The sequence below is a fragment of the Alternaria alternata genome (genome assembly GCF_001642055.1).
Source record: "Alternaria alternata strain SRC1lrK2f unplaced genomic scaffold CC77scaffold_3, whole genome shotgun sequence".
Taxonomy (NCBI): domain Eukaryota; kingdom Fungi; phylum Ascomycota; class Dothideomycetes; order Pleosporales; family Pleosporaceae; genus Alternaria; species Alternaria alternata.
This window is the reverse complement of record NW_017306192.1, coordinates 513941-537691: the sequence shown is the minus strand read 5'-3', so window position 1 is coordinate 537691 and position 23751 is coordinate 513941. Positions and strand designations below refer to the sequence as shown.

Genomic DNA, 23751 nt, shown 5'->3' with positions numbered 1-23751 from the left:
TGTAGGCCAAGCAACCAAGCAATTCACTCACTCCTTCAAGCTTCTCTTCAATATCAAGCATCTTTCACAATGGTTGCCTTAACTCTTGGTATCTTCTTCACGTCGCTGGCGGCGTCTGCTGTTGCAGCTCCGGCCCCAGCCATCACTCCTGCACCCAAGCCCGAAGTCGTGAAGCGTGCCTCCAGCTGCACTTTTTCAGGCTCCAACGGAGCTGCTGAGGCTTCCAAGTCACAGTCATCATGTGCTACCATGGTCCTTTCCGACGTTGCCGTCCCTTCAGGCACAACTTTGGACCTCTCTAGTCTGGCTGACGGTACTACTGTCATCTTCGAGGGTACCACCACCTGGGGCTACTCGGAGTGGAAGGGTCCTCTTCTTGACATCCAAGGAAAGAAGATCACTGTCAAGGGCGCCGAGGGATCTGTTCTCAATGGTGATGGTGCTCGTTGGTGGGACGGTAAGGGTGGAAATGGTGGAAAGACCAAGCCCAAGTTCTTCTCCGCTCACAAACTGACCGACTCCACCATCACCGGCATTACCATCAAGAACCCTCCCGTCCAAGTCGTTAGTATCAACGGCTGCGATGGTCTTACCATTACAGACATGACTATTGATGCGTCCGACGGCGACAAGGACGAGCAGGGCCACAACACAGATGGTTTCGATATTGGCTCCAGCAACAACGTCATCATTGATGGCGCTAAGGTTTACAACCAGGATGATTGCGTAGCTGTCAACTCAGGTACCGTAAGTAATGACATGAAATTGCGGTATTCGCACCTACTAACAAGTCGGCTAGGAAATCACCTTCAAGAACGGCCTCTGCTCCGGTGGACACGGTCTATCCATTGGCTCGGTTGGTGGTCGTGACGATAACACTGTCGACACTGTCACCTTCTCCAATTCCGAGGTCACCAAGTCTGTCAACGGTGTCCGCGTCAAGGCTAAGGTTGGCACAACCGGCAAGATTAACAAAGTCACCTATGAAGATATTACTCTGTCTGAGATTTCCAAGTACGTTTTCTCAAAGTTTCACCCATTGCCAAATTCTAATACGTTCCAGGTATGGCGTTCTTATTGAGCAGAACTACGATGGCGGTGACCTTCATGGTGACGCGGACACTGGTGTCCCCATCACCGCCTTGACACTTGACAACGTCACTGGTGGTGTTTCCAGCAGCGGCTACGACGTCGTTGTCACCTGTGGCAAAGGCTCTTGCACAGGCTGGACCTGGACCGGTGTCGACGTTACTGGTGGTAAGACCTATGACAAGTGCTCCAACGTGCCCAGCGTTACCAAGTGTTCGTAAGTGCTTGAAGGTAATCGGGGCCTTGGGTGGAAATACCTGAGTTTGGCTCGGTTGAGATGATGCACAATTCTCCTAGAATCTGGCATGTTGCTTGATCCTGCAGTCTTTCCTTGTGCTGCGCTGTAAATATTCGCTTCTTCTTTCCAAGATGTTCGGAAAGGTGAGGGCTTTGAGTCCTTCTTGAATCTCATTTAGCCAATACACACCTTCCTACGAACATGTTCCCTCGCTCAGTGTCTCGAGACTTTCAGTATGCCGGGATTGGAACCAGACATGCACGATGGACCGTGGATGGCGATCTTTCCCCGAAGTTCTGACGGGAGGCACCGTACCATCTGCAGAACAGTTGGAGACAATGTGGTTCATACTGCGAAGAGTTGAAATCGAGAGTATGGTGCCACTGCCAACGTCTGGTTTGTTACTGTTATGCCGGATTTTCGACCAAGTAGGGAACAGCGATGACGTAGCGTGAGGTTAGCGTACTGACCAGCCTCTCTTTTTCATTCTTCACGCTCGCAACGCGTCGTAGAAGCTCTTGGAAATCGACGCTCAGTTCAGGACCCAACGGTCCTCGGTGATTTGGATCTTCCATCCACCCAATCGATATAGCGTGTGGGGTTCTCGTAAAACATGACGGCGGTGGCTGCAGTGGTTGCGCCGAGCCCTGCCTTCCAATCTTGGAGGCTTTTAGTTTACCTAGGCATGACGCGAGGGTCCCAGCAGCCACAACCAACCCATCGCTCTTCACACATGCCGCATTCCTCACGCTGCAAGATCAATGCACCGAAATCTGGAAACGCAATCGCCTTAAAGCACACGTCAATTGTAACCTCGCACCTTGCACATATGCTAAATGATCTCTCAAATGGACCAAGAAACTACAAACTCTTATCCGGCTAATGCAAGTTCGCATGGCGTCCGTCCTCCAACCCCTTCCTCCCAGCAATTTGTTCGTTTATTGATCAGCGACTCAATGCTTCCTGCGATCCAAAGTACTTTACTGTCTCCGCTACGAGCCCCGCGATCGCCATAACCTCGCTCTTCGCATCTGGTGTGGCCTCTTGCAGCGTCCGACTCAAGCGCTTGAGGTTTTGGATTTGCAGCTCGATGCTGTGTAGACTGGAATGGATAGCGAAGCTCAGAGTCTCTGTAGGGTCTAAATCACAGCTGAAACCATCTGTCAGCACAATCGTGTTCGCGTCCTACAGGCACGTACCTGTCGTCATCTCCATCTTCGAACAAGCTGTCATCTTCGACTTCAGGGAGCACTTTAAACTTTAGATCCCGCGGCTTGGCCCTGAAACAAGCGTCGTTCAAGGTCGTTATCTGATCCAGCAGGCGGTCCAGGCTTCGCGATGCAGCATCCACGACCTCCCTTTTACGTGAATCGACCCTGGCCATACCCTCAATGTTCGCAAGATGAGCCCACACCCGCAAATCGAAAGAAAAGGCTTTAGTCTGTTCAACTATCTTTTCAAAAGTGAGGTCTTGAGGCTCTGCTGCTTCAACGTCGATGTATGGCGCGCATGTACTGCTGATTTGGTAGAGCTTGTTTTGAATTGTTGCATATTGGTACTGAAGCTGAGGTTGTGCAGTACGTGATCTTGGACTAGCGCTTGGGCTCCTCTTTGGCGCAAAGGTGCCGCTCACGGACAAGGGAGGATTATCTTGGTGGATTTCCACCTTGATGCTTGGCTTTTTCTGGTGCTGCATCTTTCGCTCATACACGACAGTTGACTGACTGGGTAAGATTGGCTCGCTGGTCAGATCGTACCTGTCGACTGGGACAGTGCTCGGGCGCACCTCCTGTGTGTTGTACCTTCGTTCTGGTTCTCTAGGTCTTCTGCTCGCATCTGAACTCGATCGCGTCCTTCCTGTTGTTTCGAATACAGGAACGCCGAGTCGGTCAGGCGTAGGTTGATTGGAAGACCTTGAAAATGAGGCTGTACCATAGCGGCTGTCATGGTAACGTTTCATCTCTCTTTCGCGGCTTCTCCGGTCCCATCTCGTCTTCTCTTCTATGTGATCGACATAGCTTCCTGAACGCGACCGAAGGTGGCTCGGATGTCGATCATACTCATCGATCTCAACTGAAGATGGTGCCATAGTGTAGGATTGAGCCAGGGGAAGAGATCAGTCACTCAAGAGCTTGTTCTGTGGCGCCAGTCGAGATGCACCAGTGTTGATGGCAAGGTACTACGGGGATAACAGGCATGCGTCAAATCTTTCTTCTTGCACCGCCCCCCATTGCAGAGGGAATCTGTGAGTGGGGTCAGAAAGTCAACAGAATCAAGGAGATGGAGGAATTTAGGCTCATATGATCAGTGCGACCCAAACACCTGAACAGGAAGCCCAATTCTGACATCGTTGGGGGCCGTTGGGGGCTGAGTACCACCAAACGGTGACCTCATCCTTGTGCAGTGTGCTTACAACCAATCTTGCCGCGATACCCCACACCAATACCGACGAGCTGAACGTTCGCATTAGTTCAGCCGCAATAGTTCATGGGTCATGCTACCAACTATCTAATATCCTTGGCTACTCTCTTTTGATCCATCACATCGACCCGCCTCTGCTCGACCTGGCACTCAGTACCCACATTACATTCTAGACAACACCGTGCGTTATAACATCTACCCTCAGTAGCTGCATGTTATTGCGATCGAGCTGCGCATAGCTCAAAGGTCCTTTCCGCCTACTCCGCGTGCGCTTTGCGTCATCGAAATTACGTACCAACTACGTCTTCAAGATAACACGGCAGTCATTCTGAATACGCCATGGCTGAAGTGCTGGCTACTATCTCAAATCTCTATACAGCAGTAAAGGCTCTGCACACCTTCGCACTGCAAATCGAACAGTGGAAGCTACTGTCTGAGCGACTTTTCGACATCGAGGAGGGTCTCGAATTCGCAAGAATCTCTCTTGACAGCTGGCAATACAAGTACGACATACAGATTCATCGACCCAATATTTACACTAGAATTCTCTTTGGAAAAGAGGGTCATGAGCGCGTAACAGCCACAATCGGTACTATCAACATAATCACAGGGAACGTCAAGAGCGACATCAGCCGAATCAGAGGCCTTGCTCTCAAAGTTGAGCAAGGGCGCACCTACTATGGAGAAAACCAAGATATTGGTCACGAAGAACGAGTCAAAGAATGCCTCCGAAAGATACAACGCAAGAGCACATGGTCGCGCAGATTTTTCTTGAGCGTTCTGGGAAAATCATACGACCTAGAGATGCGTCTCAAGCGGCTGAATCAGAAGCTCGCCACACTGGAACGCCTTTCTGATTTCTACCTCGAAAAAGAGCACGTGGACATTTTCTCAGAGATTGAACGGCTCCCTGGGCGGCACCTGATCATCAGGGCCGGAGACAGAAGGTCAGACACGATTGAGAGCCAGTTACTAGATGTTGTTCGTGCCCAGAAAGACGCTGAGCGGCTTCATCGGTGCAGCGCATTGAGCCATCGACTGCACATCGGCATTTCAGTTCCTCGAGTTCATAGGCGCGACTTTGCGTTTTTACTCAGTATGCATGGAACAAGCCACGAAGTCCTTGTACAGCCCGTTACCATCAAGGCCGTCCACGATCCATCCATGGTCGCAAACGACCTCGCCACTGCCCTGTCAACTCTTGCAAGCAAGACGCAGGATAGTTGCTACATGGTACCAACCTTGTCTACATCGGCAGGTTTCATCGTCAAGAATCCGCCGACAAATCTCCTCTGTGATTTGGAATACAAGGAGCCTCTATCGAGTACGATTCGCGACCAGAACGTCTATCTTGGCTCACAAAAACTATACTCGCAGGATCAAAACGCGATAGCAATTGGCGTCGCGCAAGGCTGTTTCCGATTGATAGGGAGCCAATGGCTGTCTTTCCTCGACTGTTCGAACATACGCTGGCGCAGGACCAAGGATGGAAAGTGGATCAGCATGCTAACCGCAGCGCCTGGCCAGTCATTGACGACGCGCACCTTGGAGAAATGCTACAAAAGCAACCGTGAGAGAAGAGACAGTCGCGACCTCTCCAAACATATCCAAATCTTCCGCATCGGGCTCGTTCTCGCGGAGATGGCGCTCAAAGCGCCGTTCTCACACATTGATTTCGACACTGCGACATACACGACGAAGCTGTACATCAACGATGGTGAAGAGGTCAGTGCCCACGAAGTCGCATCGCAAGTTGACATGAAGAGCAACATTCTATTAGGAAACATGGTGTTCTTCTGCCTCAATGTATTACAGGACAACAACGCCATGGCTGAGAGGAGCATCGAAGGCAGTTATTTTCAACATGTGCACAAGCAAGCAGAGGAGCTCGAAAGAATTCTTGGGTCCGACGGACGAAGAGGTGGCTTAAGCCCAGGCTCAAGTCCAATGGGAAGTGGTTCAAATACCCCCAGATCAGCTGCAAGCGCATACGTGTATTGATTTTCGTGGAATTCGAGAGGCGGCCTAAGCTACTTAGACTCATCAATGGAGTTTCTGCATTGACTGAAGTAAACGATGTTTCTATCCAAGCGATCGAGACTTGCTGACCTTGACTTGAGGCGCTGGTCAGAAAAATGCTTCCCTTGGCAGACAGACAAGAATCTCTTTGGAAGGCATTAGTTACAATCACTTGACCACGACAGACCCACCAGCATATTTCGTCTCGTTTCATATCATTACGCTAGCTCAGCCGTGAGCAACTTCACGAGATGTCTTGCGTGCCCCTCCCTCAACATAACCCAGGTTTGCCCCTCCAAGACCACCCCGCCGCGCCCCTCGCACCTTTGCCCCTCATCGTTCTGCCCCTCTGATAGTGCTGTAATCTACGCCTTGTTGTAGTTGCCGTTTTTGGTAGTGGAAATCTGCGGTGAAGTTTGCTACGTGCGGGAAACGTCACAACCCCATTGACAAAAACATGGACCATTTGCGGAAAAGCGATACAGAAATCAGCCACGCGTCGGAATTATGGTTGTGTATTACATTAGCAGGTTCAAAAATTGATGCGCGGTACACTATAATTTCCTCCATAAATTATTGTTGTGATTCCAAAAAATATGATGAATAGCGACGCATGTGCAACACTGCAGACAAGCAAAAAGCAAGCCCCAATCACCCGCATGGCTTGCGCAGGCGCAAAAATTCAGCTGTCCCCTGCCAGACTCGAACTGGCGGCCTTGGGATATCTGCTGTATTCTAGCAGTCATATATGATGATATGAGACCCACGTGATAACCAACTACACCAAGGAGACGGGAAATCGCTACACCAAGCGATGATGGAGGTGATTGATGGAAGTTTTGGAGAGAAAACCCCCTATATTGAGAGGTTTGCCACGAAAAACCGACGTTTGAGTTTTGCCAAACTCCGTCGTTGGGTTCGGTGGGGCGGAGAAGAAGAGTTTGTTGGATGAGGGGCACCAGGGGGTTGCAGGACTAGTGTTAGTGGCTGCAAACCAAGGCGGAAGATGGCGAACCATGGTCGGGAACAACTAGATTTGCCTTGGAGAACATTAGAATTATGCCGTATCGCGTTAAGTCTACATATCTGTACAGAAAGACCAATCGTCCGTATTACAAGCACTGCAACACACCTCAACGCCTCGTGGCGACGTAGACTCCGCGCAATGCAAAAACGCCGGTAGCAAATCGACAGCCCAAATCCCTCGTTTGACTCGACTACGGCCCAAGTCGTTGTCCACCGTCAGGAGTCCTATTGCTCAGCGGCACGCTCGTAGTCGGAAGCACGCCGTAGCGGCCGTATGTCTTTTGGTCGACACTGACGTAGTGCGGTAACCTTCCGAGCAGGTTCAGTTTCGTCTCAATCCATCTCAAGATCTTCTCGTGTGGTACGAGGAACTTGATGTATCCGGAAGCCCAGAGGTAGCCGAGGCCTGCACCGCACAGGTGGCCCACAAGACTGACGTGCGGGACGAGTATGCTGGTCAGAACGATAAGAATGAGTGGTGTGGTCCAGGTTGGAATCTTGTAGGGTCCGACACTGAAACCGATTAGTTACAATTGAGTTGGGGGGAGTGAAAGTGTGATTGTACCTAAAGTAGGGGTTCGCCTTGTGTGTCTTCATCACTTCGGCTGATAGCAGGAGGAACACCCATACGCTGTCTCTGTTAGTATGTCCTCATACACGGATTACTTGGAATTGGCATACCTCGCACCCATGACCGAGGTATTACTCCTCAGCACAAACTTCTCCAACAAGGTGTATACGCCTCCTGGTATGGTTCCAAAAGCTGCCACATGGTCAGCTTGATATTTGTGCATGTCACCCCGAATATATCTTACGCCCAGTGAAAAGCGCCAGCGTGACTAGTGTCCCGTACTCGGACTCGAAGCGCTCGATAAGTGGTGTTACGGCGAAGAGGTTGAAGATCATGTGGATGAAATTCCAATGGAGCAAGGGAAACAAGTTGAGTCGGTGCACTACAGGTATATTCTATTAGCTCTTCGTCTTCTTCCCAGCTCCGTGACTTCCGCGCCCTGCCTCGGTCATGGTACGCCTGCGCCGCAACACATGGCAACAAGACGAGCATTGTAGTTGGCCTCAATCCCCCGGTATTAACAGAACAAACATACTCTGCGTCAAATCCATCTTGGCCGGCTCCAAAGCCCCAAAGTCTCTAATCCACGGAAACGGAATCGTCGCAACCCATAGTCCTACAATGGCCGCAACTAGGAGCTTTGTGCAGAATGGCAGGCGCAGGATATACGACCGTATCCGCGCAGGGCTTATCTGGGGGATCGAGGTTATAGGCATCGTCGTCGCGAGCACGCCGAGTGTTTGGGGTGGTTGTTATGCAGGCGCGTTGTGTTGTGCTAAGATGAACAGACTGGAAGATTACAATGGGACTAGGGTCCAGGGTCGACGGGGCGCTAGTGACGATCCTCCCGCTCGAGTAGACTTAGCACCTTCCCAGACGGATATGTGGGATGCTGGGCAGAGGGCAAGGACACAGCTCGTTTTCTGCTCTCTCTCTCTCTCTCTTCTCCTACATGACGGGCGACTGAGACGTCAACATGGCTCTTCTGTGTGAGTCTAGCTCTGGGCGCGCATGACATGGACCGACAGCTAACAAATACGTGAAGCCTCGATACTGGCGCTCCGGCAGGATAAACGTCTACTCAAGCTACCGCCCTACCTTTCCGCGCTCTGCATAATCATTGGCATAGGATGGCTCCTGGTACTCCCCTTGAACGAATACTCGCGGAGAACATATGTCTCTGAGAATGCGCTCCTCCCGGGACAAGTACATACCTACTTTACCGGCAGCGAGCACAATGTTTTTCGAGCCTATCGCCATGAGGTCCATGGATTGATAGATAAGCCCGTCGCAGAGTGCGTATGCAGACTGGAACTTGCAAACCTGAAGCTGACTATGCAACAGGCGCTCACAGCGACTCGAAGCCATCTTCCGTGAACAGAACCTCAAAGTCGCAACCCAGCACTACAACTACACCGTCTCGAACCGGACCATCGCGAACGAAAACGTCTATGCTATCCTCCAGGGTCCCCGCGCAGACGCAACCGAAGCCATTGTTTTGATCGGAGCATGGAAGAACATGGCAGACGAGGTCAACAACTCTGGCGTCGCATTGGTTCTCACATTGGCGCGCTACTTCAAGCGCTGGAGTCTTTGGAGTAAGGATATCATCCTGCTCATTCCTGGGGATAGCACTATCGGCTCGCAGGCCTGGGTTGATGCCTACCACGAGGGACACGATACACGTTACGTTGAGAGCCTGAAGATCAAGAGTGGGGCATTGCAAGGCGCTGTCGCTGTAGACTATCCCGCTGGTCCTTGGGGTCATCGATACGACAAGCTGCATGTCGTATACGATGGCACAAACGGCCAACTTCCCAACCTGGATCTGTTCAACACTGCAGTGCAGATTGCTTCCGGTCAGATGGGCATCGGCTGTGTGATCCAGCGCATGTGGGATCACAAGGACTCCTACAAGGAGCGGCTTCAGACCATGCTTCGAGGTATGCTCTCGCAAGGCATTGGTCATGCAACTGGGCCTCATTCGTCCTTTATTCCATACCACGTCGACGCCGTTACCTTGGTGACAGTTGGGGACGGCTGGCATGACGAAATGTCACTTGGGAAAACCGTCGAATCACTCTTTCGAAGCTTGAACAACCTCCTCGAACATCTGCACCAGAGTTTCTTCTTCTACCTTTTGCTACAAGATAAGCGCTTCGTCAGCATTGGCACATATCTCCCCTCGGCAATGCTGATCGCCATCAACTTCAGCATCGCGGCAATGGCATTGTGGGTGAGGAGCGGACGTACCACAGAGCCTGTCAGCAATCCCGCTGCCACAAAACCCAAAAAGGCGTCGACCGAGAAGTCCTCTTCGGCAGACACCAAGACAGCCGAGAATGATACTGCCAAAGACGAGCTCAAGAGGAAGGACACTGACTCTAAGGTCAAGCAACCAGAAAAGAAAGAAGAATCTGCATCTAAACAACCAGCCACCGAGCTCGTCGAACAAGACGGCTCCCTGGCTGTTGTCCCCAAAGCCAGCACGACGATAACAGAACGTCATCTCCTCCTTCCCCTTGTTCTCGTCCTCACAGCCCATGCTTCCGGCCTGATCCCCCTATACCTGTTCAACAACTGGGACGCCGACCACCTCCCCAACCTTTTCCTCACAGCCAGCAATCTAACCACGCTCGCTCCACTCATCATAACCTTTCTCTTTTGGTGGTCTGCCCCCGATGTGCTGACACCGCAAGCCCTTTGTCTGCTCCAGTGTTTCTCCCTGCTACTGCTAGGCATGTTCCTTGCGGCCCTAGCAACGCTGAACTTTAGTTTGAGTGTCTTGGTCGGGGTGCTGTGCGTGCCATTGAGCTTTGTACGCAGGAGTAACAATCGTGGGATTACTGGAGTGCAATTGCTGATGCTGGCCATGCTGAACCCTGTTCTGGTTATACAAACTATAACGAAGCTGCTAGGAGCCAACCTAACGGATGTTCTTGTTCAGAGCGCGATCGGGTGGCATGTTTGGGGTATGTGGACGCAGGTTGTTGTCTGGTTGGTTTGGTTCCCTGCATGGCTTGCGGGAGCCGTGGTGGTTTCGACTGGATTTTGGGAATAGAAGTGGACTACATGGTAAATAATACACAAGTCATCGAGTGCAATGGAGTCATAAGTCTTTTCATTCGTTGGCCGTCCATGGCCACTACCTATGATTACATTCAACCACGCGTCTTGCTTATAGCTGATGCATGCCACCTATTGGAAGTGGAGACGACGTGCTCTAAAGGGCGTATACCGGTGACCTGCTGCGAGATGATACTCATTCAAGCAGCCCAGACGTCCTTACCTACACCCTCGATCCAGTTACCCAGCTGGTTAACACTGGCGTCCCACTCCTTCAACCTTGTCCTCATGCCCTCAATCTGCTTCATGTCCAGAACCTTGGGCTGCACCCAGTTGATTCGCGCAATCTCAGCAACCTGGTCGATTTGACCCTTGAGTAGTCCCAAGCTCAGCGCCTTCATGATCAGGTGCTCAATCTCGTTCGGTTGTACCTTCGTCTCGTGCGAGATCTCGGAGAAGGTCATGGCGCGGTCGTGGGGTGGGCGGCGGAAGACGGTCTCTGTGAGAGCGGATAGCGAGATCTTCTGGTAGAGGAAGGTCTGGTGCTCCTTGAGAAGCGGGACCTTGGTGATGTTGTTGGAGAGCACGTCGTAGGCCATCAGGTCGCCGCGATTGAAGGCGAAGAGAAGATCGCGAAGCCATGCATGTGGGGTGTTGACGAGCGAGTCGAGGATGGGGTGTAGGAGCAACTCTCCAAAATTGTAGATGGAGTCTGAGACGAGGGCGGCGATGCTGAGGTCGTAGGCGCGCGACTGGCGTTCGCGGAGTTCCAGGTCGTTGAGGTCGACGCAGGCGAGGAACAGCAGGGCGTTCTTGTAGTATGCAGCGAACTCGTGCTTGGACTTGTAGTATTCTGCGCTTGCTCGGTAGAAAGACGCATGCACAACGGTTTCGACCGAGTCAAAGGTATCCAGTATCTGTTCACACTCGTCTAGCTTCTTCTTGGCTCCCTCCTCGTCCTTTAACCGTAGCTGTATGCTGGCGGCAGCGACTGTGGCGTATACGTAGGCGTCTTGTGAAGCGGGCTTGTTGACGCTCTTTGCGAGGTCGTTGACAAAGGTGAGGCGTTCCTTGTCGTCTGTGAGGGTCAGCTGGTGTTTCTGTCTACGACGAAAGGGCCATCCTACCCTTGTATTGTGTAGCTGTGTTGAGTCCCAAGGTGACGAGCTTCAGCTGGTTGATCTTGTTTGCGAAGCTCTTGATGAAGGTTTCGAAGAAGGGTATCCGCTGTTTGGCGCTCTCTGGGTGGTCGAAGAATTCGATGAGCTTGTCGGTAAGCTCGTGCCATAGCTTTCGCTCCCAAAAGTCCTCAAAGGCGATGAAGTATTCCTGGAGTTCCTCGGGTGCCTCGTCCCGCGCATCGCCCAGAAGGTTCGGAATCGTGTCTGTGTCCATGGCCATGGTTGCTGCGAGCGGCTTTTTCGATGGGGTGAGAGGGTACGGGGGTCGAGTTCGGGGTCGGAGGAGTGAAATGACGGGAGCTGGGCTGTTGTTGGAGGGCGGGACTCTGTTGCTGTCATGGCGTTGCGGCGGAAGCTACGATTAGCGCATAGCGCCAAGGCCATCAACCACGGACGTCCAGACATGGCAGCCGCCTCGCAAGAAGCTCCATTCGACATACCAGCAGCCATTGAACGCCGCAACTATGCTGCCACTCCGCTGCGCTCGGTCGCCAGTGGCGCTGTCGGCGCAAATGCCCTTGAAGCGTGTCGCCAACCTGTCCACCTCCGTCTGCCGACAACAACTCAACTCGGACGTCAGGATAACTAGGTCCGCCCGACTGCACCCTGCGACGCCAAAACGAGTGCTGACAACGGCATAGGACTGGAAAGCCGATTCTGACTGTCTCTGGTGGACGATCCTCGCTCGGAGGTACGCCGCGACCCCTACCCGCCTACTAGATCAACACTCACACACACGCAGGATATACCGCGACTGTTTTCGGAGCCACTGGATTCCTAGGACGATACATTGTGAACCGATTGGGTGTGTGCACGTCATTGGAAAGCCAAAGTGCATTGCGCTAACAGCACGAACAGCCCGTTCAGGATGTACAGTGGTAGTCCCCTTCCGCGAGGAGATGGCAAAGCGTCACTTGAAGGTCGCCGGAGACTTGGGCAGAGTCATCTTCGTCGAGATGGACCTCCGAAACACTGCGTCCATCGAAGAGAGCGTGCGACACTCTGACATTGTCTACAACCTCATTGGTCGCGACTACCCCACCAAGAACTTTGACCTGGAGGACGTACACGTCCACGGCACAGAGCGCATCGTGGATGCTGTCGCCAAGTACGACATTGACAGATTTGTTCATGTCTCATCTCACAGCGCACGCTTGGATTCACCATCCGAGTTCTACCGCACCAAGGCTCAGGGTGAGCAAGTAGCACGCTCCATCTACCCAGAGACCACCATTGTTCGCCCTGCGCCCATGTTCGGTTTCGAGGACCGTCTTCTCCACCGTCTCGCTTCCCCCTCAAACATCATCACCTCGAACAACCTGGAAGAGCGCATCCGCCCCGTCCATGTCATCGATGTCGGCATGGCTCTTGAGAAGATGCTGCATGACGACACCACTGCCGCTGAGACTTACGAACTCTACGGCCCGACAGAGTACTCCATGGCTGAGATCAACGAGCTCGTTGAGAAGGAGGCCATGAAGCCGCGTCGCCATGTCAACATTCCCAAGCGCCTCATGAAGCCTGTCGCACACTATGCCAACAAGCTTCTCTGGTGGCCCATCCACTCTGCTGATGAGGTCGAGCGCGAGTTCATTGACCAGATTATTGACAAGGATGCGAAGACTTTCAAGGACCTGGACATTGACCCTGTCGAGTTGAAGAGCTTGACGTTTGAGTACCTCAAGGGTTACCGAAGCTCAAGTTACTATGATTTACCACCCATGAGCGAGAAGGAGAAGAGGGAAGAGAAGAAGTATCTGCACGTTCTTGACGATCAGTAGACGGGTTCAAGCATGGCTAAGATTATGGAAAATTTTGTAAATATCTGTGCCCCTATGCTGGGCTGACATGGTCTGTAGAATCGAGATTTTTCCTTTGTACCTTTTGCCTCTGATGTGTTCAAGGTATTCGTAAATTTAGAGTGGGGTATCGTTGCGCTAAAATGCTATCATAAGACACTCTCGGTCTTCTCTTCAAAGCTTCGTTTCCGCTAACCTTTCCAAATGACTCCTCAGTAACGCCTCAGTACTGTCCGGATCGTCCTTACCCCTGCGCTCGTCCCAATGCCGATAGAACTCAAGCACTACTTCTACAGCAATGAGTGCGATAATCGCCCATTCGAGTCTCAACCCGTGTTTCTCACTCAACTGCTCTCTCAACACACTAGCAATTTCCTGAGCAAAACCAATCTTCTCATTGAGCACTTTGATTCGTACCCCAACATCCAGGGCGCGTCCAACTTGATCGTAGTACTCGCCCAAGCCCAGCTCGTGTCGCGAATCCCAGAAGATGTCGGGCATGCTGTCGGTAAGCTCCGAGTAAAGGTTTAGCTGAGCACGGAGAGACAACAGTTCGCCAGTTTTGCGTAGGATGAAGGAGCGTGTAAAAGGGGCGCTGCGGCGATGAGAGATGGTTTTGGAAGAGGCAAGCATGGCTGGGATATCGCGGGTTGAGTTTTGGTAGGCTGACAGCAGAGTTTCTAGAACGGCGAGCTTGGTGCTACGAGCGAGACCAGAGGAGAAAGCTATTTTTGCCAAGACAGTGTCTACTTCGTGACGCTGGTCGGTAGGGTTGGTAGACTCATCGGGTTGAGATGACGATGGGTTGTCAGACACTGGCTCTGCTTTTGTGCCGAGGACGATGGTGTCGCCGACTACTTCGCTAGTTTCTTTGCTGGGGTCTTCGAGGTAGTCCAGGTCTTCGGTTTCGAGCAATTCGAGATGTGAGCCTTCAGCTGCTGCTGGTAGCACTTGGTTGACCAGCTTCAGTGCTTCTCTTTCCCGGACATTCCATGCCACTACCGTGCCAGAGGGAAAGATGAATATGTCGCCTTGTTGGAAATCCTTGACCTCTGACGGTCGTTCGGAAGTCTGAATATGTATGACTTGCGGGTATAAGCCGGTCTGGAAGGGATCGAGCTCATAGCCTTGGGCTTTGACAAGCCGAGCGGCAGCGGTAATGTCGTAGGTTTCAGCCGCACAGTATGCAGTCACCGTTTTGGTTTCAGCGTCTGGATCTATGAAGCGTGTTCTTCCTCTTGACTTTACGAAAGCCCGCGATCTCTGTGCCTCAACCGCAATACTCCGCAACGACGTCTTGCCAGCATTCTTCCGGGCGCCCTTGCGATTCGCATTTTGCTGCGTCTCCTTTACCGCCTCTTCTTTCGAGACTAGGTCCTCCTGCTTTTGGCCGAAGTCGACCTTTTTCGCATATTTGCTAGTTGTCGAGAATAGTCGGCCTGCGGGGGTGCGCAACAACGGTAGAGTGTTTAGCGGAAGGCGCGCGGCGAGACAGCGTGTCAAGGCATTAGACACGTAGCGTTGGTAAGCCGTCATGGCCAGCGCAAATCTGTCTCGGACATAGTTTCCAGCAGCGAGCAATCAGCGGAGGCGATGAATCTTGAGAGTGGTGGAGCATTTGCGGAGAGCTAGACCCTTGCAAGTCCGCGGGAATGGCTTGGCCAGCATCATAGGCCTAGATCGACAGGGCATCGACACCTCCAACACTCACACACCTCCACGCGCCGGAGCTATCCCAGGTTTCTACCACGCCCGCCGCAGCTCATGCCGCCAGCATGGCTGCGGAAAATACCCCAGACGAGCCGCATACGCCTGCGCGCGACCCTAAACACGTCGACAAGGTAGCGAGCGAAGGGAAAGAGAGTGTCGAGCACGACTCGGACGACGACGACGACGATGTCGAGGAAGAGCCGAAGCTCAAGTACAGCCGACTGACAAGAGATCTGGGGCCCGTATACCGGAATGGCGACGCGACAGCTACCTTCATGGTCGCTGGGGACAAGATGGTACGGTCATAGCTCCATGCTTCATGTGCATGAGCCCTGCAAGCTGTCGACCGAATGCTAAGACTGTACGTAGATTGTAGGCACCCACAATGGCAATATCCATGCGTTGAGCATCCCTTCTTTCCAAATCCTCCGCACCTACAACGCGCATCCTGCTGCCTCAGTGACAGCCCTATCGGTATCGCCTCTGTTGGCTTCGCAGCCCTTCGTGCCCACCGCCTCCGATCTCCGGTCAGCAGACCAGACAAATGCATCTTCCAGACGAACAGACTCGCCAGCAGGCAATGCAGCCTCTCCTCGCACACCACGCCAAGCCCAGGTGCCGTCGACGCCCTCGAACCAGATATACATAGCCTCTTCCTCCATTGACGGGCACGTATGTGTATCGTCTCTGATCGATCCCAAAGACGTCACGCTACGAAACTTCGGACGCCCTGTGCAAGCGGTTGCGCTTTCGCCGGATTACAAGAACGATCGCTCTTACCTATCTGGAGGACTAGCTGGCGAGCTCATTCACACTGTAGGAGGGCCGACCGGTGTACGTTCCAACGCCAACACCAGCTCAGCGTCACAGACAGCTCAAGGATGGCTTGGAGCGATAGGTCTCGGTGGACACAGTGGAAAGGATACCATTCTGCATTCCGGAGAAGGCACCATAACTGCCATCAAATGGTCCCTCTCTGGGAAGTTTGTTGCTTGGTCCAATGAACATGGCATTCGCATCATGCGCACCGATCTCCACCTCGACAGTGCCGACTCCGATAACGCTTGGAAGAGAATTGGCTTCATCGAAAAGCCGAATCGTCGCATATGGCAGGAGATGGCCGGCGTATGGAAAGCACGGATTGAGTGGGTTGATGACAGATCGCTCGAGTCTGACGATGATGCTATAATGAGCATGAATGGCCACCACCTTGCGGATAAAACCGAAGGCACATTACCGCACAACCGCTCGCCCCAGGCATCCAAGGACCTGAAGAAGCAGAACAAGTTTGAAAAGCTCATCATTGGATGGGGCGATGCCGCATGGGTCGTTCACGTACAGCCTGGTGGACCTGGCGTTGGTCGCGATGTTGGTGAGAGATCGGTTGGAAGCGCCGAGGTGGTTCATTTCCTTCGTTTCGACGACTGTATTGTTTCTGGCATTTCGCTCTATACCCCTTCTTTGCTTCTTGTTCTTGCATACCGGACACGCGACGATGATGACAATCCAGTCTCTGGGCCCGACACGACTCCCAGGGGGGGAAGGCACCGTCGCACAAACGGTCTTTCTCCGGAGCTCAAACTCATCGATGCTGCAACCTCGGATGAAGTCGAAGTGGATTCTCTGACCGTCAGCCGATTTGAAAGCCTCTCGGCTGCCGACTACCATCTGGGAACCCTGTATGTACCACATCCAAAGACGATGACTCCGGCCCAGAGGAGCGCACTGGAAGCCATCGGGGGTGGAATATGGGATGTAGGTGCTGCCACCGCACGCATATTCAGCTCTGGAGCAAGTGTAATGAACCTTCCCATTGGTTCTGATAAGCCGCCCTCGAGGGCGCCGTCCATGTCTTCAGCAAGCGCCGGAAATGCCGCTGGTTCAATATCTGGCAAGCGTCAGCAACAAGTACATCCGAACGCTGCAACAGCAGGCCTGAAAGTCTTCATACAGAGTCCATACGACTGCGTATTGGCCATCAAGCGAGAACTATCAGATCACTTCCAGTGGGAACTCGAGCACGAAAACTACAAGGATGCATGGGAGCTTTTGGAGGACCACCCCGAGATCATCGCGTCTGTCTCCCAGTCAGTCTCAGATAGCTCCGATCCCAGTACACCAACAAAGCAACAAGGAAGCTTGCACGAGTTCTTCGCAGATGATAGCGCATCCCAGACGACCCTATCTGCCACAAGAGCGAATCAAAACTCGGCAGTAGAAAAAGAGAAGCGTCGTATTGGGGATCTATGGGTACAACAGCTTGTTGGTTCTGGCGACTGGAAGCAAGCAGGCAAGGTCGCTGGTCGCGTACTCGGCACTTCCACAAGATGGGAACATTGGGTGTGGAAGTTTGCACAGACAAACCACTTCAACGAGATCTCGCCCTACGTCCCTAAGAAGCCCATGCAACCTCCATTGCCTTCGATGGTATATGAGGTGATCCTTGGTCACTACATCATACATGATCGCATACGCTTCAAGCACCTGCTTGAGGATTGGGATCCAGACCTATTCGATATAAATAGTGTCGTTGAGGCTATCAAAAGCAAGCTTTCTGCTGGCGATGTCACAGAGGAATCTATCGAGGGCGATATACAAGGTCGAGACTGGCGGATACTGCAAGATGGCCTTGCGAAATTGTTCCTTGCCAGTGGCAGACAAAGAGAAGCACTACGCTGCTATATCCGGTTGCAAAATGCAGATGCGGCTATGACACTCATACGGGATTTCCACCTAGTAGAAGCTGTACGAGACGACATTCCTGGCTTCATCATGATGGGTGTTTCGAAAGAGCAGATGAAGTCAGCTGCAGCGAAGCTGGAGGAATTGGAAGAAGCCTCGGCAGAAGCCATCAATGTTCTCGTAGAGGAAGGCTGCCGTGGTACCATTCCTGCGAGTGACGTTGAAAGCCAATTACAGGCGAAAGGCCCAGCGTTCAGACCATTCTTGCACTTCTATCTACGGAAGCTCTGGAAGCCGGACATGCATGAACGAACAGCGAAGACGGCTAAAGAACGGGTTGCTGAAGACCGCCTGGCGGCTGACGGCAAGATCGTTGCAGAAGAGTTTGCGGATCTCATGGTGGAGTTGTTCGCGGAGTACGATCGACCGCTATTGATGGAGTATTTGCGCAAATCTCAAAGTTATGATCTGAGCAAAGCCACCGCCGAGTGTGAGAGGAGAGAGTACATTCCAGAGCTTGTGTAAGTGGAGACTGTTCCTGCTGTACCAGTTGTACCTGATTTGCTAACCCACTGCAGACACATCCTCTCCAAGACTGGTCAAACTAAGCGCGCTTTGTACTTGATTATTGAGAAACTCTCGGACGTCAGCTTCGCCATCTCTTTTGCCAAGGAGCAAGATGATCCTGACCTCTGGAATGATCTCTTGAATTATTCCATGGACAAACCTCACTTCATCCGCGGTCTGCTTGAAGAAGTCGGCACAGCAATAGACCCCATCAAACTCGTCCGCCGTATTCCCGAAGGCCTCGAAATTGAAGGGCTAAGGGACGGCATAGGCCGCATGGTGCGCGAGTACGAAATCCAACACTCCATCTCAGAAGGAGTTGCGAGAGTCCTTCGGGGCGAAGTGGCGGCCGGTATGGACACGCTACGTGCCGGCCAAAAACGGGGTGTCAAGTTTGAAGTCATACCATGTGACGGCGAAGGTCATGAGAACCATCGCCACGCAAAAGGGCAAATCGACATTGAGCCCAAGGGCGTCGATCCGGCAACCGCAGCAAAAGCTACAGCTAAAGCTGACAAGAAACCTACAGCTGTATCCTCAACAACTACGGCACCGAACCTCGATCCCGCTCCTGCCGAAGCGCCTCAGGGCGAAGCCCCTCCTGGCCACTGTGTGGGGTGCCACCGTCCCTTTACGCTCCCCACGGCCGAAGAAGAGGCCGCCACCGTCGAAGGTGGGCCTATGCCTCTGTCTCGCGACACGCTTGTGGGGTTTGCATGTGGCCACGTCTTCCATCTCACTTGTCTACTACCCAAAACGAGTGCTAGCGCGAGTGTCGCAGCTGGCCTACAACAACAACTTGCCGCTGATGCCCAAGAAAGCGGCGGAAGGTGGACAAGAAGTGTGGGCGCAAAGGTAGCGCATGCACATGTTATCAAGAGTGCAGTGGGCCGGGGCTGTGTCGTCTGTCGGGAACAAGAGGTAGTTGGTGAAGAATAAGTGCAAACGACAGGAGACATGCTACGAAACGATGTATATACGACAGAGATCTGAATAGTTGGACAAGACGGATGTGTACCGAGGTGGATCACATACTGTATTATTAGACGTCAAGTGGTGGGCTTGAGTCCGTGCAGCATTGCATTGGAGGCGCTGGAAGCTAGTTGCGTTGACACATCTATATGGAAACATTGAGCCATGTCCATCAATACGATTTCTAATACCTATTTCCGTTTGACGAATGTTGCCCGAAGAGGCATCTTTGAGAAAGCTGTTGAAAACTGTGGAAAGGGCGTGGTGACATGCAGAGGGGTAAGGGGCATGAAGGGCGTGGATTTGACATGCCGTCGCTAACAAGAAGCACACGCTTCCAAGCTTATATGACCACGTTGATGCGCTCAAAATGTACTCGCAGATCACCGCCTAGGCTCTCGCGCTTGACATGAAAGCTGCGCTTTGGTGGAGAGGATGATTGTGATGGCATTGGAGTGTTGGTCGGAATGTCTGACGTGTCACTACGTTTCCGTGGTTATCGGTGGGTCACTAGGACACACGTTCATTTGCAGAGATTAGACAGAGAAGAAAAGAAGAAGAGACTGGCGATGAAGCTAGAGTGACAGGTACGTGAGGGCATTCGCATGTTGGAATGCAACTGCCAACGTGTGGTAACAATAGACTACCCTATACCCCAAGCAGTATCGGTGACGCACTAGCTAACGCCGGTGAATCTCCGGCGTCTTGATGGTCAGTTGTTCGCATCAACGCTCCGACAACGAACAGTTTGCGCCTCTCTGCACCGCCCTCGGCAGCCTTGATCGCTGGAGAGGATGATTGTTGTCAGAGACCCGCGACTACGACATGGCATTTGAGGTGTCGTATGATCTCGAGAATGAGCAACAGTTCTGGGATGGTGAGAGCGCCTGGCAACCCCACCAACAGCCTCGACTAACACGCTACACAGAACTCGACGATATCGTCTCGACGCGCTGTCACCAGCACGAGATAATCGACAACTCGCTGCGATCCTTCCTTAATGTCACTACGAATTATAGATGTACGCGTCTCCAACCTCTGCCATGACCAACGTTGACCACCACCAATAGCCGAATACCTCCAAACCGACTTCAGCGTCGCAAAATGCATCTTTCGCATGCTCGAGGGCGACCTCTTTGCCTCAAACAAGGCATATGTACGGCGGCAGATAATATATTGCCTCTTGCAGGTATGTTGGTGCATGTCTGGAGCGCATGGTCGCTGGCTGAGCCTGAGGCTGACCAATGCGATAGGAAGATGATAACCCTACTCTTCACATAGTGGCCGCCTTCCTCCTCTACGATGGTCGCAATAGCAAAGACGATGATATATTTGAGATGATGCACTCGGAGGGCACATTTGCTAGACTTGTTGAGTTGGTGCAAACGCCGAGCGTGCAAGAGGAGACCACTCTGCATCAACTACTTCTACAACTGCTCTACGAATCTTCACGGGTTCAGCGATTGACGTGGGACGACTTTTGTATGGCAACGACACCATTTCCCATCTTTCCTCGAAGCCATTGCTAACGCTTGTTGTGTAGCTGCGGTGAATGACGCCTTCATTATCTACCTGCTGGAGATCATAGAAGGTGCTTCCGACGATGCTGACGATCCATACCACTATCCTGTGATACGCGTTCTGGTCTGTCTACTCGCACCCCCTACCAAGTCTTGAGCTGACACCAGAACAGTTGGTTTTGAACGAACAGTACCTTGTAGCGTCAACTAGCCGTCATAGCGATGGACGACCTGGAATAACGAATCGGGTCATCAAAGCTATCTCGACTCACGGAATGACCTACAAAACTTTCGGATGCAACTTGATTCTTCTTCTGAACCGCGAGTCGGAGACCTCCCTTCAGCTTCTAATCCTCAAAGTGCTTTACCTTCTCTTCGGTAATCCTTCCACGGCCGAATACTTTTACACCAACGATCTTCATGTCCTGGTCGACGTCATCCTTCGAAATCTTATAGATCTACCACATGATTCGGCTGCTGCAAACGCATTACGACATACCTACCTCCGCGTTCTATACCCGATACTCATGCACAGCCAAATCAGCAAGCCACCACATTATAAGCGTGAAGAACTATTGCGGCTCCTTCACCTCCTCGTCTCAAGCGGTAATCATTTTGCTCCCGTTGACGAGACCACCGTACGACTTGTGAACCGATGTACTAGTGTGCAATGGTTACAGCCTCCCGCTGCCACCGCGGAACACGGCTCGACCAATGGCAATGGTACCACAAACTCACCGGTAGACCATGTGGCGAACGGTCAGAAAGAGTACGCACGACGAGCGCTGGGCATGACTGTGCAAGGTAGTAGCGAGAGCTCGACGAGCGTCTTGGAGATCGCAGGTCACACTGCACAACCTGGCGTGCAAACGCCAAGTATGTCAAAGGTGGCGCAATAACACGTCGGAATGTTCTGAAGCTATGTTGAGCGACAGGCGTCTTGTGATCGTTATTTAGTGGTTGCGCGGAGTCTGGCGAAGTCCCTTATCAGCGAGTTCAGATATCCACACGTCAGTGGGGGCAGGTCGTACTTACACTTGCATGGTAGGAGTTCTGGGTACGTCTAGCGTTTCGTCACCAATCGTGTATCCTGTTTCATTCTACAATCACCTCGACGTCTTCTAGTGGTGGGTTCCTATCATCAATCTGTCTTTGTTTTTAATGCATGCCCCTGGATGGTTGTCACCACCCGCTTATGCAGCCGAATGTGGCACATATACAAACAAATTGAAACCTTGGTCGGGACACTTGCTGAGTCCACAAAGTTCGCATAGCCAAGCAGTGGTCTAAGTATCTTACTGCACATGTGGCACCCAGACGTTTTCTAGTCACATGACAGAGGTCGAGCCCAAATGCGAATCGGATCTAGACTGTAAATCTGTTCTCACTATAAAGATCGACATTGCGCAATGCTGCCAAGCTTGCCGCGCTACTTGGAACGATGTACATCGACATCATGTATCCAAGCGGCACATATCAGACACCAACCTCTTACACGCACCAGTCACTTCGGTACTACCTACTCATGCACAGACAACGTCCACCGGATACAAATCTCCCACCGACGCTATTTAATCTACGCACCATAGGAGCCCTCGCCCCGCGTGCACCACAGAAGGTGCCGCGACAAGACGAGCGGATTGCTTGGCTTTCCGCTATATAGATGAGCCACAGCCGCGGTTAGTGCGGGTACCAAGACTGCGAAGGAAGGTCAAGACGGAATGAGAGATTTTTGTATCGCTTGTTTGGGCTAAGGCTTGCTTATTGCTCCCTTATGATGGTGGGTATGTCGTTTCCGGCTTGGACGTCACGGTGGTGGCTGAGTATGCATGTACATCCGTGGAGGCGTCAAAAAGTGCTCAAGTCATCCTGTATCGTCATAAGCGTCTTGTTTGAGAAGTCTTGGAAATGCTGCTAAGTCTTTTGCGACTTTTGGAAGAGTGGTTCGCTTTCTATTCTACCGAAATGCCAAGTAGACGACAACACCGGAGTGGCATCTGGCATCATGATGATGATCAACAGCATAGTGGACTTACCCCATAGATCTAGCATGACTCTCATCAATCTCCAGGCGCGTTAGTTAAGGTGACTTCCGCTAGAAGTGCCACAACGGTGTGACTACCCGAATTTACTCCGTTACATCGCTCGCCGCGGCGTACTTCGTATGTTTCACAACAAAAGCTCCGTTCCCTTGTTCTAGGCTCGATTAATCCCGCATCTTCTGGCTGTCTGCTCTTCCTACCCGCTGCACCGTCGCATGGGTCCGCGGTGGTCACTGCGTCACCTAGTAGCTAACCACTGCAACGCACAGATGATCACACCGCTCAGCATCCAAATCACGAACCAAATAGTCATATGCGTTGGTTTCCGAACGTCAAGTGTTCGGAATCTCGGCCCAGGCTTTTGAAGCAGACTTTGCGACTCTGCACCGGAGGAGATGGTTGTGAGACTACAGGGGTGGTCTCTCAATTTATCCCAGATGTTGAGGCTGTTTTCCTGATTCTTTCGCCTGGTATTCATTTCTTGCGTTAGCATATGCGAGATAGAATGCAAGTGATGGAATTATATGACTATGGATACGTGTACGCACGCAAGGTACCTTCAGGCCCCCACAACATTGTTGCCGCAGCGAAGCATCTGCCCTAGACTTGAATGCTGGCGTTCTAATTTGGCTTGGCTATTGTTGGTGCGTAGTTCGGGGACGCAAGTCTTTCTCAGATTGAGTCTGAGACGGCGAGCCTATGTGATGCAATCAATATCGTAGCGGGTGCTACTAGAGTAAAAAGGAGACGATAAGATGGGTGTGTAATTGTCATCATGATGTCTCCAATCTTTTGAGCGCATACATGCCTAGTGCGTCTTTACGGGTTGAAAAACATGGGGCATTACA

General features: G+C 52.1%; 10 protein-coding genes and 1 non-coding gene across 11 annotated transcripts; 6 read left to right on the top strand and 5 right to left on the bottom strand.

Moving 5' to 3' along the window:
* Positions 1-69: 69 nt before the first annotated feature.
* On the top strand, positions 70-1721 carry CC77DRAFT_1081377 (endopolygalacturonase; the record flags this gene model as incomplete). Its single annotated transcript, XM_018529333.1, has 3 exons — positions 70-747; positions 800-1014; positions 1064-1721. 3 exons carry the CDS (start codon positions 70-72, stop codon positions 1308-1310), a joined length of 1140 nt encoding a protein of 379 aa, XP_018389816.1. The 3' UTR covers positions 1311-1721.
* Positions 1722-2272: 551 nt separating this feature from the next.
* Positions 2273-3416, bottom strand: CC77DRAFT_1005405 (hypothetical protein; the record flags this gene model as incomplete). The annotated part of the gene is made up of 2 exons (XM_018523344.1): positions 2273-2477; positions 2527-3416. 2 exons carry the CDS (start codon positions 3414-3416, stop codon positions 2273-2275), a joined length of 1095 nt encoding a protein of 364 aa, XP_018389815.1.
* Positions 3417-3752: 336 nt separating this feature from the next.
* Positions 3753-5894, top strand: CC77DRAFT_518532 (hypothetical protein). The gene is made up of 2 exons (XM_018531999.1): positions 3753-4695; positions 4771-5894. The coding sequence occupies exons 1-2, from the start codon at positions 4088-4090 to the stop codon at positions 5747-5749; spliced, it is 1587 nt and encodes a 528-aa protein (XP_018389814.1). The 5' UTR covers positions 3753-4087; the 3' UTR covers positions 5750-5894.
* A 560-nt stretch (positions 5895-6454) lies between these two features.
* CC77DRAFT_t12 lies at positions 6455-6560 on the bottom strand. The gene has a single exon. It is a non-coding gene; the product is annotated as a tRNA-Met (tRNA).
* Positions 6561-6799: 239 nt separating this feature from the next.
* Positions 6800-8145, bottom strand: CC77DRAFT_1016766 (rhomboid protein 2). The gene is made up of 5 exons (XM_018524275.1): positions 7900-8145; positions 7609-7746; positions 7475-7556; positions 7359-7424; positions 6800-7306 (listed from the first exon to the last, which is right to left on the bottom strand). Exons 1-5 carry the CDS (start codon positions 8078-8080, stop codon positions 6985-6987), a joined length of 789 nt encoding a protein of 262 aa, XP_018389813.1. The 5' UTR covers positions 8081-8145; the 3' UTR covers positions 6800-6984.
* Positions 8099-10763, top strand: CC77DRAFT_518427 (Glycosylphosphatidylinositol:protein transamidase, GAA1 component). Its single transcript, XM_018531998.1, has 3 exons — positions 8099-8353; positions 8410-8659; positions 8709-10763. The coding sequence occupies exons 1-3, from the start codon at positions 8341-8343 to the stop codon at positions 10423-10425; spliced, it is 1980 nt and encodes a 659-aa protein (XP_018389812.1). The 5' UTR covers positions 8099-8340; the 3' UTR covers positions 10426-10763.
* On the bottom strand, positions 10470-11943 carry CC77DRAFT_1091339 (hypothetical protein). Its single transcript, XM_018529561.1, has 2 exons — positions 11558-11943; positions 10470-11508 (listed from the first exon to the last, which is right to left on the bottom strand). Exons 1-2 carry the CDS (start codon positions 11829-11831, stop codon positions 10631-10633), a joined length of 1152 nt encoding a protein of 383 aa, XP_018389811.1. The 5' UTR covers positions 11832-11943; the 3' UTR covers positions 10470-10630.
* Positions 11944-12050: 107 nt separating this feature from the next.
* Positions 12051-13572, top strand: CC77DRAFT_981412 (NADH-ubiquinone oxidoreductase-like protein 40 kDa subunit). The gene is made up of 4 exons (XM_018536083.1): positions 12051-12200; positions 12253-12302; positions 12354-12416; positions 12470-13572. The coding sequence occupies exons 1-4, from the start codon at positions 12076-12078 to the stop codon at positions 13390-13392; spliced, it is 1161 nt and encodes a 386-aa protein (XP_018389810.1). The 5' UTR covers positions 12051-12075; the 3' UTR covers positions 13393-13572.
* Positions 13573-13584: 12 nt separating this feature from the next.
* On the bottom strand, positions 13585-14946 carry CC77DRAFT_1091337 (DUF155-domain-containing protein; the record flags this gene model as incomplete). The annotated part of the gene is made up of 1 exon (XM_018529560.1): positions 13585-14946. One exon carries the CDS (start codon positions 14944-14946, stop codon positions 13585-13587), a length of 1362 nt encoding a protein of 453 aa, XP_018389809.1.
* A 239-nt stretch (positions 14947-15185) lies between these two features.
* On the top strand, positions 15186-19308 carry CC77DRAFT_1057609 (hypothetical protein; the record flags this gene model as incomplete). The annotated part of the gene is made up of 3 exons (XM_018528037.1): positions 15186-15416; positions 15490-18323; positions 18381-19308. 3 exons carry the CDS (start codon positions 15186-15188, stop codon positions 19306-19308), a joined length of 3993 nt encoding a protein of 1330 aa, XP_018389808.1.
* Positions 19309-19942: 634 nt separating this feature from the next.
* CC77DRAFT_518045 (hypothetical protein) lies at positions 19943-21873 on the top strand. Its single transcript, XM_018531997.1, has 6 exons — positions 19943-20218; positions 20270-20362; positions 20412-20530; positions 20595-20823; positions 20885-20985; positions 21035-21873. The coding sequence occupies exons 1-6, from the start codon at positions 20167-20169 to the stop codon at positions 21758-21760; spliced, it is 1320 nt and encodes a 439-aa protein (XP_018389807.1). The 5' UTR covers positions 19943-20166; the 3' UTR covers positions 21761-21873.
* The last annotated feature ends 1878 nt before the right edge of the window (positions 21874-23751 follow it).